The sequence below is a fragment of the Columba livia genome, chromosome Z (genome assembly GCF_036013475.1).
Source record: "Columba livia isolate bColLiv1 breed racing homer chromosome Z, bColLiv1.pat.W.v2, whole genome shotgun sequence".
NCBI lineage: Eukaryota > Metazoa > Chordata > Aves > Columbiformes > Columbidae > Columba > Columba livia.
Window position 1 is genome coordinate 38,318,363 of NC_088642.1, and position 14,572 is coordinate 38,332,934.

Below are 14,572 nucleotides of genomic sequence, written 5' to 3' on the forward strand. Positions count from 1 at the left end.
TCCTGAACTCCACCATCTCATGGTCACTGCAGCCGAGGGAGCCCCCAACCATGACATCTCCAGCCAGTTCTTCTTGGTTTGTCAAGACAATGTTCAGCAGTATGTCTCTCCTTGATGGCTTCTCCACCATCTGTGTCAAAAAGTTGTCATCAATGACCTGTAGGAACTTCCTGAACAGCGCGTGCTTAGCTGTGTTGCCCACACAGCAGATGTCAAGGTGTTTGAAGTCTCCCGTGAGAACCAGGATATGTGATCGTGAGGCTACTTCTAGCTGTCTATAGAAAGGCTCATCAATTTCCTCCTCCTGATCAGCTGGCCTGTAGTAAAGATCCACAACAGCATCCCCCTTGTTAGCTTGTCCTTTTATTTCTACCCATAAGAACTCAACTCGTTCATCATCCTTCCCTAGGCAGAGTCCTAGACATTGGAGTTGCTCTCTCACATAAAGTGCAACTCCTCTACCTTCCCTTGCTGGCCTGTCTTTCCTAAACAGTACATAGCCTGCCATGGCAACATTCCAATCATGTGAGCTGTCCCACCACATCTCTGTAATAGCAATGAGACTATGGCCTTGTGAATGCATGTGGACCTATAATTCTTCCTGTTTATTCCCCATGCTACACATGTCGGTGTATAGACACTTCAGGGAAGTACACAAGCATGTGGGTTTCTCATTATGCAATTAGCTATGACAGTTTAACTTAATCATTATAAAATTAGGTTAAATTACTGTTTGCTTTTAATGGCTGTGCACTAAGGACAAAATTTGTCTTATTCTTCCAACTATTCCAGCTGGTCATGTAAAAGATGCTACCTCTGCCTACAAACCTGGTCCTGCCTATGTCCTTTCACTTCCTCAGTTACAACAAAGTATTACAACTGGAAAATATTTTTGCTTAATGTGGCTCAAGGCTGTGAGGGCAATTTTCCGATTCCAGTTAGAGACTTTACACTTTATCTTCTACTACGTAGGAGCTGTACATCAGTTGATGTACATTCCACCCACCTAGTGCTATAAAAATAAACACAAAATCTTGCTTTTGTCAAAATAAATGGGGGAGAAAAGAATTTGATTCATTGTTAAATATTCACATACAGAGAGGTTCGTATGTCAAAGCCAACATGTTTAAACTACTTGGTGGATTTTTGTGTACCCACCTACTTTAAATGTATCATGTTGTTCTGTTTGGTCATTCAGTATGTTTTTAAGCCTGGTTGTCATTGGTATTGAAACATACCTTTGACTCTTCTTTACTGCTGTTTGTGCTACTAGTTTCTAAGTCACAGAATCCAAACTTGCTTTGTAAGGCTTTTAGTGTATATTTCCTTGTTAAATTACTCTCAAGCTTTCTGAGAATAGCAGTATATTCCGATTATTGTGGGCAAATGCATAGAGGAACAATAACTGCTGAGTAATGCAAACATTTTCTTAGCTGAAACTTGTGGCTTAAAGTATTCTACTCATACAAGCAAAAGAACGGTGTGTACGCAAGACTTCTAAAACAACTCAAGGATGAAATAGCCAAGCTCCTAACTGTACTTCACTTAAACCTGCTCGGACTGCTTGGCAGAGGTATTTAAAAAAAGTTTCAGGGAAGATCAGAAAAATATTAACTGATAATCCTGTAATCTGTATAAGGTAAATCAGTAATAATACACAATACGATTAGTGAACACATTAATAAATATGATACATTAAGGAAGCATTGAGACAGCTTTTTTTGAGAGAGGTTGTGCTTCATAGTTTTATCAGACAGTACTTTGGAGAAGTCAGCAAGGAATAGGGAAGATCTGGTTGATACCATCTTGGGATTTACAGAAAGCATTTGCAGAGCAACCAAGCAGATATAAAAGGGGAATTCCTGGATCAAGTTTTAAGGCATGTTCAAAACAAACAAGGGGCAGGTGGTTTTCAAAACAAAAGGTAGCTAAACTGAGGGACTCGTTGCCACGGGATGTTGTGGAACGTAAAAGAGTTTGTAGATTACTAGACTGATCAGGTAAATTTACAGAAGTACAGCGGCATCAACCCTGATTCAGAAGGTCCCTACACACAATTTTTTTCATGTGAGGGAAGTGTTCTGGAAAAGTATTGTTAGATTTTCACATGTTCTCATGGCCTTTGTTTATTTCCCACTGTTGAGTGCTGATAGAGACTGATGTGTTTGATAGAGACTATGTGTTTCATAGATGAACTGTTGCAACATCTGCCTACAGTGTAACATTGCACACTCTTGTCAAAATATTTGCACTTTTCAGAAAGACTTCTGCTAAACTGAGGACAAAGAGTTGTAAAGTGCAAAATGAAGATGTTATTTTCTACTAGCTTATGACAGAATATTTTAAGTCTTCAGCTATCTGTAATGCAGTAATTGATTTCTAGTGTCAATTGTAATTAAATTAGAATATTGCTTTCAATAGTTTCTGTGTATTAAAGAATACTCAGCTAATTCATACAGGTGAACAGAAAATCCAATATTTGCATATGACATTTGGGGACTCTGTAGGAACAGTTAGGGTTGAGATGATGATGAGGAATGCTGCAACAGAAAGGCTAGCCAGACAAAAATACTATCCATTCAGCAGTCACTAATCTAAAGTATACCCCAGCCATAGTTAGCCTAAGACATATCTGATGAACAGATTAGGCACACAGGTTGATTAAAGCATAAAATTCAATTGAATTATTTGCATATACACAAATGTGGAACACAGGTGAAGACAACAGATTAACAGTTGCCTGAAAATCCATCTGGAATGTTTTAGCTGCAAAAGGCATTCATTTAGAAAGCCCTGCTCCTGAAATGTCACAGTTGGATTTTTTGTTTGTTTCCACTCTATTTTTAATGTATAATATTGATGTGTAACATCCTGAGATGGTTTTATTCCACTTTGTATTGGTTTTATAAGTATTGTTACTTGTACCAAAAAAACGTGGTGGTTGTCTCATAGTATTTATTGTTACGGTTGTGTTCTCACTTTCCTGATAGTCAATAGAATATAGAAATGACAATGTAGTCTAAAAACCATACATATAGACTTTGATGTGTGGAAACTTACTTATGCTTTCCAAATCTTGGGGATGATCTTCATCATTCTTGTAATACCTCAGAGAAGTCACACTCATAACAGCGGGCTGGTTAACATATAGATGTTCAGAAACAAGCAGTGAAGGCCAGTTTTGCAAAAAGCCTTAATGATCTGTTATTTGATAATTATTTTGTAATTATTTCAATAATTATTAAGTCCTTTTTTCGTTATTTTTAAAGGTAAAAAATCCATAAGACTTAACTGAGATTCAGTTAAGGTCCTACTGCAGAAATGTAATGCTTTACCAGCCAAAAAGTGAAAATACAAAGAATAATATATCAGATGATGAATTAACACGTTTTAAATTATGTTTTGTTATAAAATGGTTTTCTGTGAATATTCTGTTACAAAACAGTGTATCCGAATAAGACAGAGAATCTTTTATTCTTGAATTTGTTTAGTATGTGCATATGAACGAAATTTCATGCATTAGTCATCTTTTTGCCATGTTCAGGGCAGCTTCTTGGACTGATGATGCTCAGGTTGTATTTTGGTCTTGGGCATTCAACACACAGTGTAACACTGTTTTCTAGTCTTTCAACAGCATTGTCCCCTACATTCCCTCTAATCTGTGTATTTTAATGCCTTTACTAGGAGAATTGTACACTGGTGTGGTCTGGTGATATTTTATGTCACTCCTAAAACGTATTCTCTGCTGATTTTCTTCCCTTTATTAGTTTTACATTAAGCATTGAGAAAGACAGAATATGATTGTAACTTTACAGAAACTAGCAAAATTTTTCAAATCTAAACACTATTAGAAATTTTGTTTAGCTGACAATATTCTAATCTAGCGGCAGGCTTTCAGTATTCCTGCACTACTTCAAGTCTGTAACATTTTGTGTGGAGTTACAATAATCTGTGATTGCTACAGCTCTTGTTATTGCAAAATATATACAGAAAGTTTTTGATGCTATAATTTTGGAAGGGCTCTGTAAAAAGTACTGTGTTCTGTTATATATATTTGCATATTTGCAAAATTAGGACTTATTTTCTAGGGATGAACAGGAAGATAACAGGAAGTTGGTATTGTCCTAGAAAAAGCAGTGAAACCATCATGAAACTACATAGATGATTGTGTCATAAATTCATTATGTCAGTTACAAAATTCTGTTATCATTGCCATTTGGTGAACTGCTGCAAGAATAAAATGGTGTACTACTGCAAATTCCACAGCGTCTGAGAATGTACTTGAACCTCTTTTGGCTGATTTTGTTTGCAAATCAAGTCCACCTAAATATTCCATCTGAATAGGAGGAGAAACATCTTTACTCTGAGGGTGCCAGAGCACTGGAACAGGCTGCCCAGAGAGGCTGTGAAGGCTTCTTCTCTGGAGACATTCAAAACCTGCCTGGACACATTCCTGTGTGATCTGCTGTGGGTGAACCTGCTTTAGCAGGTGGGTTGGGCTGGATGATCTCCAGAGATCCCTTCCAACCCCAACCATTCTGTGATTCTGTGATTTATAAATTATCAAATTGTTGTCTGCCATCAGTACAGGTCTTTGAAGAACCACTACAAGGTCAGGTGGGTTCTTTGTCTTTGCTTCTAGATCTCAGTTATACCCTGATTAGCTAAGATTGACATCTGGCATATCAAGAGATACCAGCACTTCATAACTCCGTTTTTGCTGTGATTTTGTTGTTGTTGGGGTTTTTTTGTCAGTGCATTGTGTAGCATGAACAGCTACACAGTGTCCCACAGCTGCTGAAGAATCATCCCTTTAAAGATCTTTGCATTATTTGGACTAAGTTACTAATTAATATTCCTTTTCAGCAACTGCATTTTAACTGGAGTTAAAAACTGTAAAGATCCTACCTCTTGGCTGACTTCAACACTAGAAACTTTAGACTTTTTTCTTGAGCTGAGATTTTAGCTGCTGAAGGTTGTTGCTCATTTCTGTTAATATATCCCAATTTGACTTAAGGGTTTCTAAGCCTGTATTTTCTGAAAAGTGTTCTAGTCCCTGGTGACCAGGGTGCTAGTGATTTCTGTCCTTTCTGTCATTCCAAACTAGGCATGTCATGACAAAGCCTTCCCAATCTGCTCAGATGCCTTGTGGTTTCTCCTGCCTGTGATTTCAGTCCTTTCAGAACTTCCTCTTTCCTTTTATAAAGGCTCAAGTTTTTATTTTAATTCCTCCTGGCCTTTTTATTTTAATTGGAAGAGTGTTTGTGAAGAAAACATGAAAGTAAGACATACTGAAGACATAGGAAGGTCTGTTTATCTATGCATTTGTGTTTGCATGTGTACATCTTATTTGAAGAGACAGCTATTTCATAGTTAAAAATGCTGAAATACAAGATCTTTTACAAGATACGTGACAACTGCTTCTGAAAATTTCATTTCAGTGTCATTTAGTGTATACATGGAGCTGAGCTTACCAACTCCATGAGCTATATAATTTGTATCTTTAATATCTGTTTTTACAGCTCTGATAGCCATTGGACAATACAGCGTGACAATAGAGACAGTGGATGTTGGATGGTGCAAAGAAATCACAGACCATGGAGCCACCCAAATTGCACAAAGCAGCAAGTCTCTCAGATACTTAGGGTTGATGAGATGTGATCAGGTAAGGTGCATTTGCATGAACTGGTGCCTCCTTCTGAGCATATGTGAGAGTGAGTGTTCATATGCGTCTGTGTGAGGGAGAGAAATAGGAAGATTTATTTATGTTTTTCCATACAAACAGATATGGTATTTACTACTGTGCTACTCTTTCAGTGTACTGCGTTCACACATTTAGCTAAAAAAGTATCTAGAGAACTAGCAAGAGCACTATACATTTTTGCTGACATGTATTTTCAAATACACCTGCAAGCTATACCCACAGCCTGAGATGCTCACAAAAGTTTTATGTGAAATCTGCCCTCTGAGGGTTTTGAATATTTCTGGCTAAAACTGTTTTGTATGTCATGTGTTACTTCAGTGTTACTTTCAGTGTCTCTGTTCTTGCTCATATATAGTGGTTTTGAAAACACAAGGGCAAGGATTTGGATAAAATCATAGTGTTAACAAAAGAAAAAAATACTGGGTTTCTTATAATATAGCGTTCCTCCTTGGAATATGTTAAGAATACCTCTAAGTTTTAACACTTTATCTTTAGAAGAAGAGATGACAAGGCAGTCCAGCTCCACCACAACCTGTATATAGGCTTCAGGAATCATGTCTCTGTTGAGAGAAGAGAGATCAGGAGGCCTGGAAACGCAGCAGAAATAGCTAAAAGTTATTGGAGCTTCAGAGTCTCTGATCTCAAGACTTCAAATATACCTGCAGGGATTGTTTCTTTTCCAGCCATCATGAACAAAATGTCCAGCTTGTGCTGCCCATCATAAGCTTATCTCTCAGGCTTGTTAATTTTTGATTGGATACAGCCTGTGGAAACATAGGTTTTTAGTTTGAGATACTTGAGACTCAAAACCATTACCTTACATCCCTTGCAGTGCTTTATAGAAGACAGTTGCAAAACCCAGTGTTTCAACTGGCAAAGAACAATAATTTCCAGGTCTGTTGTAAAGTTAGAAATAGCGTTTTGCAAACCCAGCCTTAGACAGTTTCGAGTTCGAGAGCACTTTGGAAGAATTGCTCTGTCTATTAAAACTGACTCCACTTAATCTGCTAAACATTAGTGTTTTGCAAGAGCCAATAGACAAAAAGTGTGTGGCTCTCTTTGATGGATTGTGGTAAGATTATGTACTTAGAGAATGTTCAAAGAGGTTATTTGAACTTGGGAATTAGATCTGACCTTGAATCACCTGATCAATTTTAAACATATATTTATTTTGCGGATTTAGCTAATGTTGAACCATCAACAAGGCTCTAATATGTGAAATAATTTTATGCTGTCTTCAGCTGTGTAGAAAATTAATTATTTCAGTGATGAAAACACATTTTACTACCTCATCAGTTAAACTATATGTACTACGGTCTGTATTCCTCTAATTGCTGATTAATGCTTTCCTAGTTCTTCACAAAGGATTATACACCATCTTTTGTGTTATGAAATTAAGTCAACTGCTAAAAGGAAAAAAGAAAAATGGAGCTAGGGGAGATTGTGTGTACGCATGCAAATGTGTGTTCAAAGTATGGTAGCTAAAACTTCTTAAGAAATAGGTAAATGCTGTTACAGCAAACACTACTAGTAGGACTACCACTGGGAATTATTTTCTTGCTTGCAAAGCCTTGATGGGAAAAGTAGCTCCTCGGACAGAATGAAGTAAATATCCTTGACTTAAGAGCTTTTGACAGCTAGAAGATGCCAGCTCCCTTTTTCCACTGCAAATGAACAGAGAAATTACTGAACAAAATCGTCTTCAACTGTCTCTCCACAATATCATGCAGAACTGATTTTTTCCAATGGCTGCTCTATTAAATTAAAAATGTCAGTGCCCGGCATGTCATTAAAGAGAATTCTTGGGTGGTGCAGAAGGGTTTGTTTACATGCCCTGGTGACTGAAATTCCTGTCTTTGGTCTATTGTCAGCTTGCACTGAAGAGAGGGTTAGAATATTTGCCACTTCTAATCAGCCTGTCTTTAATAAGGTACTGACTGTTATCCTAGTACCAGGTACCATATATGCCTTTCTAGGAATTCCTAGGAATTGGAGGTTAAGTATTTAAACACAGTTACATAAGGAACATAAGTAAGTAGACTTCAAATGGTTACCACTAAAATATGCTTTATGACCCAGGCTCTTTGGAATTTCTTTGATATTCAGTTGACATAAATTAGAGGCGTCAAGGGTCCTCCCAAGAAAGATCAGAGAGGCTGCAAGCCTGGGTAAAGGCAGGCTCTGTTTTATGCCATTGATTATCTGAGTGCCTCCAGGCAGTGTGTTTCAGTAGATGCAGAGCATTATTGATCCACACCATGAAAATAATCAAATTATTCATTTCTCCTCAAACTGCTGTTGCCATGACCTTTCTTTTTATCATGTCTCCTACCATCTAACATGCACACCTAAGGTACAATATGGTCTTTGCCTTAAATGTCATTCTGTCTAGGAGTCTCATAAAAAATGTTGGCTTTACTGTGAGATCATCATATTGAGGGCATATATTTAAACTCGAAGTTTTCTAATAAGAATTTTAACATTATTTTTCAACATTTTAGTGTTACTGAATAGCAACACAATCACTATTTACAAATCACATACAGAAAATGTCAAAGATTATTAAACTCTGAAAGTCTTTCAGAACTGTCCGTAGTAGAATTTTGGTTTAGGAAGCATGTTTGTGCTTAGATATGCAAAATCTAAATAACCTTTTCAATGTAAAAATATTAGAGGTAAGGTTACTGAGCAAATGTCGTCTTTTTTTTTTTTTTCCCCCTAGCACTTCCATGACTTACTTAGGCAAATAAGGTTTTCCCTGCATTACAGAGCACTGTTGTCTGAGGCCTGGAGAGAGCTCTGAACAAACTGGTACCGCTGGAAAGATGCAGGGCAGTGTGGATATGTGGGCATAAGTCCTGATAGCAGCTTACCTGACAAAGTACAGCATCTTGTCTAGGAAAATTAGCACTCAGCAATGATCATGAGATACTGTCATACAGATGGGGTGGTATAACTTATTGCTTCCATTTCCACGAGTAGCTGCTCAGGAAATGCTAGCTTGATCTCTACAGGGTCCTGCCTTGTATGGCATAGGTACAGTAAAACACATACCATTAGTCTTCTATATCAGATGGGCTTCTCACAGACTATGATCCAGAGCTCCAAAATTATTTAGGCATTCAGAAAGTGGACCCTAAATATTGTTAAGTACCTATATTTTGGACAATGAAATTATCCTGTTGCCTGCATACAAACATCAACATGTTCTCAGAAGGAGCTAGGACCCTTCTCCCTTCTGATCTTTCTCAAACTACAGGTTATTAACTGTTGCAGATGTGTATTTGTGTACATATGTATCTGTAGGTCCCTACTGGCACCTGACAGTACTTGGGACTGAACAAGTCATGCGTTTCATTAAAAGCAAATGTTGCCATTCTGAGTGTCCATTTATTTTGAAAGCAGTAAGAGATACAATCAGTAGTTATTTAAGGCCTGTGCAGGACGTTTTAGAGTTTTGTAATTGGAAAAGGCATAAAATATATAGTATTTCTGTTTTGCATTATGTTGTTACTGCTGCCTTGTCACTGTGTCCCACTCCCAGGGGTGCTGAGCCAGGCTTCATTCCCTTGTGTCACATCTTCCCAATGCTCTGGCAGCACAGCAAAACCACAAACTCCCAGTTCCTCTGCATAGCGGAGTGCTGCACTGCCGTGTGCTGCAGCCCAAGGTAGTGTTTTGGGACTTGACGTGGGAGTGGGGGAACACGTTAACTGGTACTGCCAGGGTACACTGAAGCTCTGATTTGTCATCTCTGTAAATACTGAGAAAGGCACAGAGTTGTCTCCAGAACCAGGGGTTGTATTCAGTTCACCTCAGTTCATTCCCCCTGCAGCAGAAAGAGAACATGACTATCCATTCTTCAAAACAAATCTTAATAATACTCTGTATTTTTTTAATCACAGCCTAGGAAATTATATATTTTAATTTGTCGTTTCCTTTAAATACTTTGAGAGAGGTGTCAACAATTATGGAATACTTTATTTTCTTCCACAAACACAGACATTGTAAAAGCTAGACTTGCATCCTAAGGGCATAAAGTAATGCCTACATCACATTCACAGATTCAAATCCACGTTTCAAGCTTCTTTTCCTGAACACAAATCTGTACTTTCCTACCCCTAAACTGATCTGTGTCGTGTTTACTTATTGTAGTTACTTTATTTCTAAATATTTCGTATTTCATATTTGTAAAATAAATTAGAAAAAGAGGGCAATGTTGTCTAAGCTATTTATTGCTGGAACTCATTTTAAAGATGACTTGGTAGCACTTCTTTATTGTGCTTTCACAAAACCCCAAACAGTCTTTAAATAATGGTGGGTTGAAATTGTCACCTTAGCAGAAAACAGCTGGGTATCACCTAGGACCTAGTGGCTAAAAACTTGATCTCTTTTCTGGCTGATAGCTTGGCTGGTTGAACATGTCACAATAACTTTCCTGTGGACTTTGCAGCTTTTCTCACACAGATTTTCTTATTGCAAGAACTTTTCTTATAGCTGTGGTGCTATTTTCAATGGTTGTCAGCAGCGTTGCGACATAAATGCAGTAGACTTTTCTTAGGAGAATATGCAGAAAAATGACACTGAAAAACAAAGGATGCAAAATTCAACATTCACAGCTATGTGTGAATGATACGAAGTAAGTCTGACAAAGTTGGTTGTCAACGGATATGCAGCTTCACATAATAAATCATCACAGCCTTTCAGCCTTTTTTCTTTGCTTCTTTCTTTTTTTTTTTTTTTTTTTTTTGAGGAGTTCTGGTTGCTTTTCATGAAAATACTTCTGAAAGCCTGTAGCTTATTTCCATTTACTTTATTCTATTAATTGTAGCATGTATTTCCTGTTATAGTTTTACTGAAATGTTAGAGCACACAAATTGATGGTCAGTACAACCAACAAAAGGACAAACTCTTTTATATTACTACAGAGAGGAAGGAAAATAGATAACCCCTGAAAATAAAAACGGTCTACTAAGAAATCTTTTGCATCTTAAATAACAGTAAGATTTTTACAAAATTAGTAGATTTTTTAAATAATTTATCGCTTCATGTTTCTGTAAGATCTGTTTTAGAAATATGTGTAAATACATACCCAGTTCAAACTGCAAATCATTAGCCTCACTGGAATGCAGTTCCTGTTGTATATGAGGAAATGCCAGCTTATGAAAAAAACTTAGCAACTCAGGGCAAAAAGAGTTTTCTGTTTAATAGATATATATTAGTAAGCATGACTAGAAACATTTTTAGCCTTCATCCACAAATTTTTAATCTACATATATGATCTGTAACTGAAGTTAAGTAAGTGAAAAAGAGATAAGACCTTAGTTTCTAGAGATACGTCTTTAAATTTCAAATACATTTTTGAGCTAAACTGTTCTTAATCAAAAGTAGAACAGCAAGAGTACAGAGCCATGGCTTGTTTTAATATAATTATCACAGCAATTTGCCTTCCACCTTCAGAAAATGCTAACTATCATTAGCCTGATCAAAAACCCTGACAAATTGCTACCATTTCTTCTTTTATATTTTAAGGGGTTCATTTTGAGATTTGAAATTATGGTTTCACAGTATTGAAGAGGACGGAAAATATCCAATCCTTCCCTTTAAGAAAAATTCTATAGCACTTATTTTCTCTTAAATCACTGTAATTTGTTCAAGTTACATTGCTGCATATTAAAAAGGATACGCTGTATTTTTTTAAGCTTTATATGTATAATGTAGGAGCTGCCATTGATATGTCTCTATGAATAATGAAGCTTTTAGATTCATAAAATCTGTGAATCCCATTAGAAGGAAACTACAGTTATCCTTGCTAACCCACAACAAAAGAAAAATAGCGTTTATTTCACTTTGCTTTTCAATACAACAATTTTAGAAGACTGAACAATGCTTTTTTTTCCCCCCTAGCTAACTAGAATAACAGATCCATTACTTGTGTGATCAAAAGCATCTGCTAAAATATAAAAAAAGGATTCTTTATAGAAATTGAACTTTTTGTACTCCTAGTTTAACTGTTTCTTTACCAAAAGTTTTTTATTTTCCAGGCTGATAGTTCAGCAGCATATTCATAGCAGTAGGCTGAAGATGGAATCTTCCTGAGTTAGTGAGTCTGTCCCCGTTTTTAAAAAGCAACCACCTGTCATACTGTAACAGAAATATGGGACCTCAGATACCGATCAATGGTTCAAAATCAGCATGACACCAACAATTAAGGAAAAATGCAATGTGAAGTAGTCAACATTTTTATGATTTAAAAAAAAAAAAAAAAGGAAAGAGAAAATTTTTTTAGAAGCATTGTCCCCAGTCATTTTTTCCAACTGGTAAATTTTTGAGAAGGATTACTCTGTTAATTTTAAAGGCTGTCATTTTGACAAGTATTACAATACTGTGCTCAAATTATTGTTAATGTAGCAGAATAGGAAGGAAAATATCATTGCTATTAATTCAACAGGCAGAAAGTAATCTGAAAGAATATTTATCACTATATAAATAACCACTGTCATTTCAACTGCATATGCGTCTTTATTAACTGCAATTTTCATAAGTAAGAACAAAGCAAAACACAGAGTTTCATCATAAATTTGAAATACTTATGATGCTGGTAATATTTTTACCTGGAAATCTTGTATAGGTTCAGTCTAGAAGTTCATCTGATTGAAATGAACAGAATTAGCAAAGCACCCAACCAGAAAAAGCTCCTTCAGAATGGTTTCTATGATTTAATATAAGAGTAAGCCTTCACAATAAGCAAAGATAAATGAGAATGAAAATTTCATCACTTATACAATTTAAATATTCAATATTGTGTTGGCAGTAATGATTCAGACAGCAAGCCCTAAAAAGATGTCTCTGCTAGAAAACCATGCGAACTCACAGAGACCTAAAATGGATTATTTTGTTGGTTTGCAGTAATGCAGTGATTGCAGTGATTGTACAGAGACTGGCAGTTTGAGTCAATAGCATTCACCTGTGTAAACAACCACAAGAATGAATTTCATCCCTCTAGTACTCTACTTCTCTGTCAAGATTTAAGAAAATAACTGTAAAGGGGCTATACTTCACAAGCAACCTTGCTACATTTTCTGAAATCCTTCCAGAAGTGCTACTGTTAAATATTAGAAGGTTTGTGTGTTCCGTTTATTTTGCTTCACCTGGCAGAAAAGATTACAGATATTTCTGTTTACCCACTCCTTCCCCTTTCCAAATAAAAGTGGTAAATTAATTGCTAAGATTTAACACAAATTGTCGAATGTCATGATAATAATAATACATCAGGCTGTACTTGTAAGTTTCATTATTTGTGAACCCACAAATACAGTGTTTGCATGTGTGTGCATGTGTGCTTTTTCTTTTTTTTAATAACAGCATCCATTAAGTCAAAATACATTCTTTGTTGAAATCATAAGGGACTCTGTTTGGACTACAAGATATTGTGCTAATGTTGGCAGTGCTGTTCTTTCACTAGTTTTCCTAATAAAATTTACTAATATTTCCTAAACAAAGGTTCTGCCCCTAGGCATGAGGGCAGTCACTGAAACTCTGTGGAATATGTCTGCCTTAGCTGATCAAGTGCACTTCACACAAAACGTTTCCAGAAATCTTTAATTTTGTTATGGCTACAGGCAACAGTTATAATTGGGCCACCTGAGAATATAATTTGTTCAACTATTAGCAGAAAAAAAGTCAAAGTGCATTTTTTTTAAGACACTGACTTGAGGAAGCAAACCACAGCTTGGAGAAGAGAATGTGTATATGAAAATGTGTTTCTTAATAACTCCAAGTATGTATATTTTGGATTCTGTTGTTAAAACATAAGAGAAATTGGAACATAAAATGTGTCCAAAATCTGTCACTATGGATACACACAATGAGTCTCAGAGGAGAGTGTCCGTGATATCAGGACTCTCTAAAATCATCTAGCTGCATGCCTGTTGAAAGAACTAGTGTAGATACTATGCAAAAATTATTCAGCAGTCCGTCCCTGTATGATGTTACAAATCAATGAGGAGCACAGGCAAGTTTTCCAAAGTTCTAATAAAGCACCTTTGCACTAATCCAGTTTTGCAAGTCTGAGGTTTTTGCATGTGAGCCTAGGTTTGGGGGCTCTTTTTTTTTATTTTGTGGCTGCTTGTTGATTTCAGTTACTAAGCTGGAATTGAGATAACTTTTTATTTTCAATTATCAAGGGAACTGGATGTTACCTAAAGCTTTTCCTTATGTATGAAACCTTTTAGATTAATGACGAATACTTCTTCACTGTGTAGAGAAGCATGAAACTTGCAGTTCAGGTGATGACTCTACTCTTCCTTTTTAGTATTGCTCTAAATGACAAAACACAGACAATCCTGGGACATTTTAGTAGCTTTAGAATGAGAACTGCAGTCTGAGACTGCTTCATACACCTATAGGAGGAGTTTTTCGGATCAATAGGCAGTCTTAACGATTCTTCTTAGGCGTGTTATAGAGGAGTTCTCTCAGTTAAAACCAAAGCTTTTTAAAGCCCCATTAGGTGCCATTTGATGAACTAATCCAAGAGAAGATCTCCTAGACATGATATCAACTAAAGTCAAGTAAAGTAAGTAGGAAAGTCCTGTTTAGGAAGGGTCCTTAAACCTCAGTTTCTATTCCTTATTTGTGAATCATAGAATAGTTTGGCTTAGAAGGGACCTTTACAGGTCATCTAGTCCAGCCCCTCTGTGATGACTAGGGACATCTTCCACTAGATCAGGTTGCTCAGAGCCCTGTCCAGCCTGACCTTGAATATTTCCGGGGATGGGGCATCAACCATCTCAACAAGCAGCCTCTTCCAGTGTTTCATCACCCTTCTCATAAGAAACTTCTTACTTATATCTAGGCTAAATCTCCCTT

General features: G+C 36.6%; 1 protein-coding gene across 1 annotated transcript in view; it reads left to right on the forward strand.

Annotated features, from left to right (window-relative positions):
* Positions 1-14,572, forward strand: part of FBXL17 (F-box and leucine rich repeat protein 17) — a 295,611-nt gene that overhangs the window by 272,564 nt on the left and 8,475 nt on the right. The window contains exon 8 of the mRNA XM_065046666.1: positions 5,523-5,665. Within this exon, the coding sequence (XP_064902738.1) occupies positions 5,523-5,665 (143 nt within the window). The remainder of the gene's footprint in view (positions 1-5,522; positions 5,666-14,572) is intronic.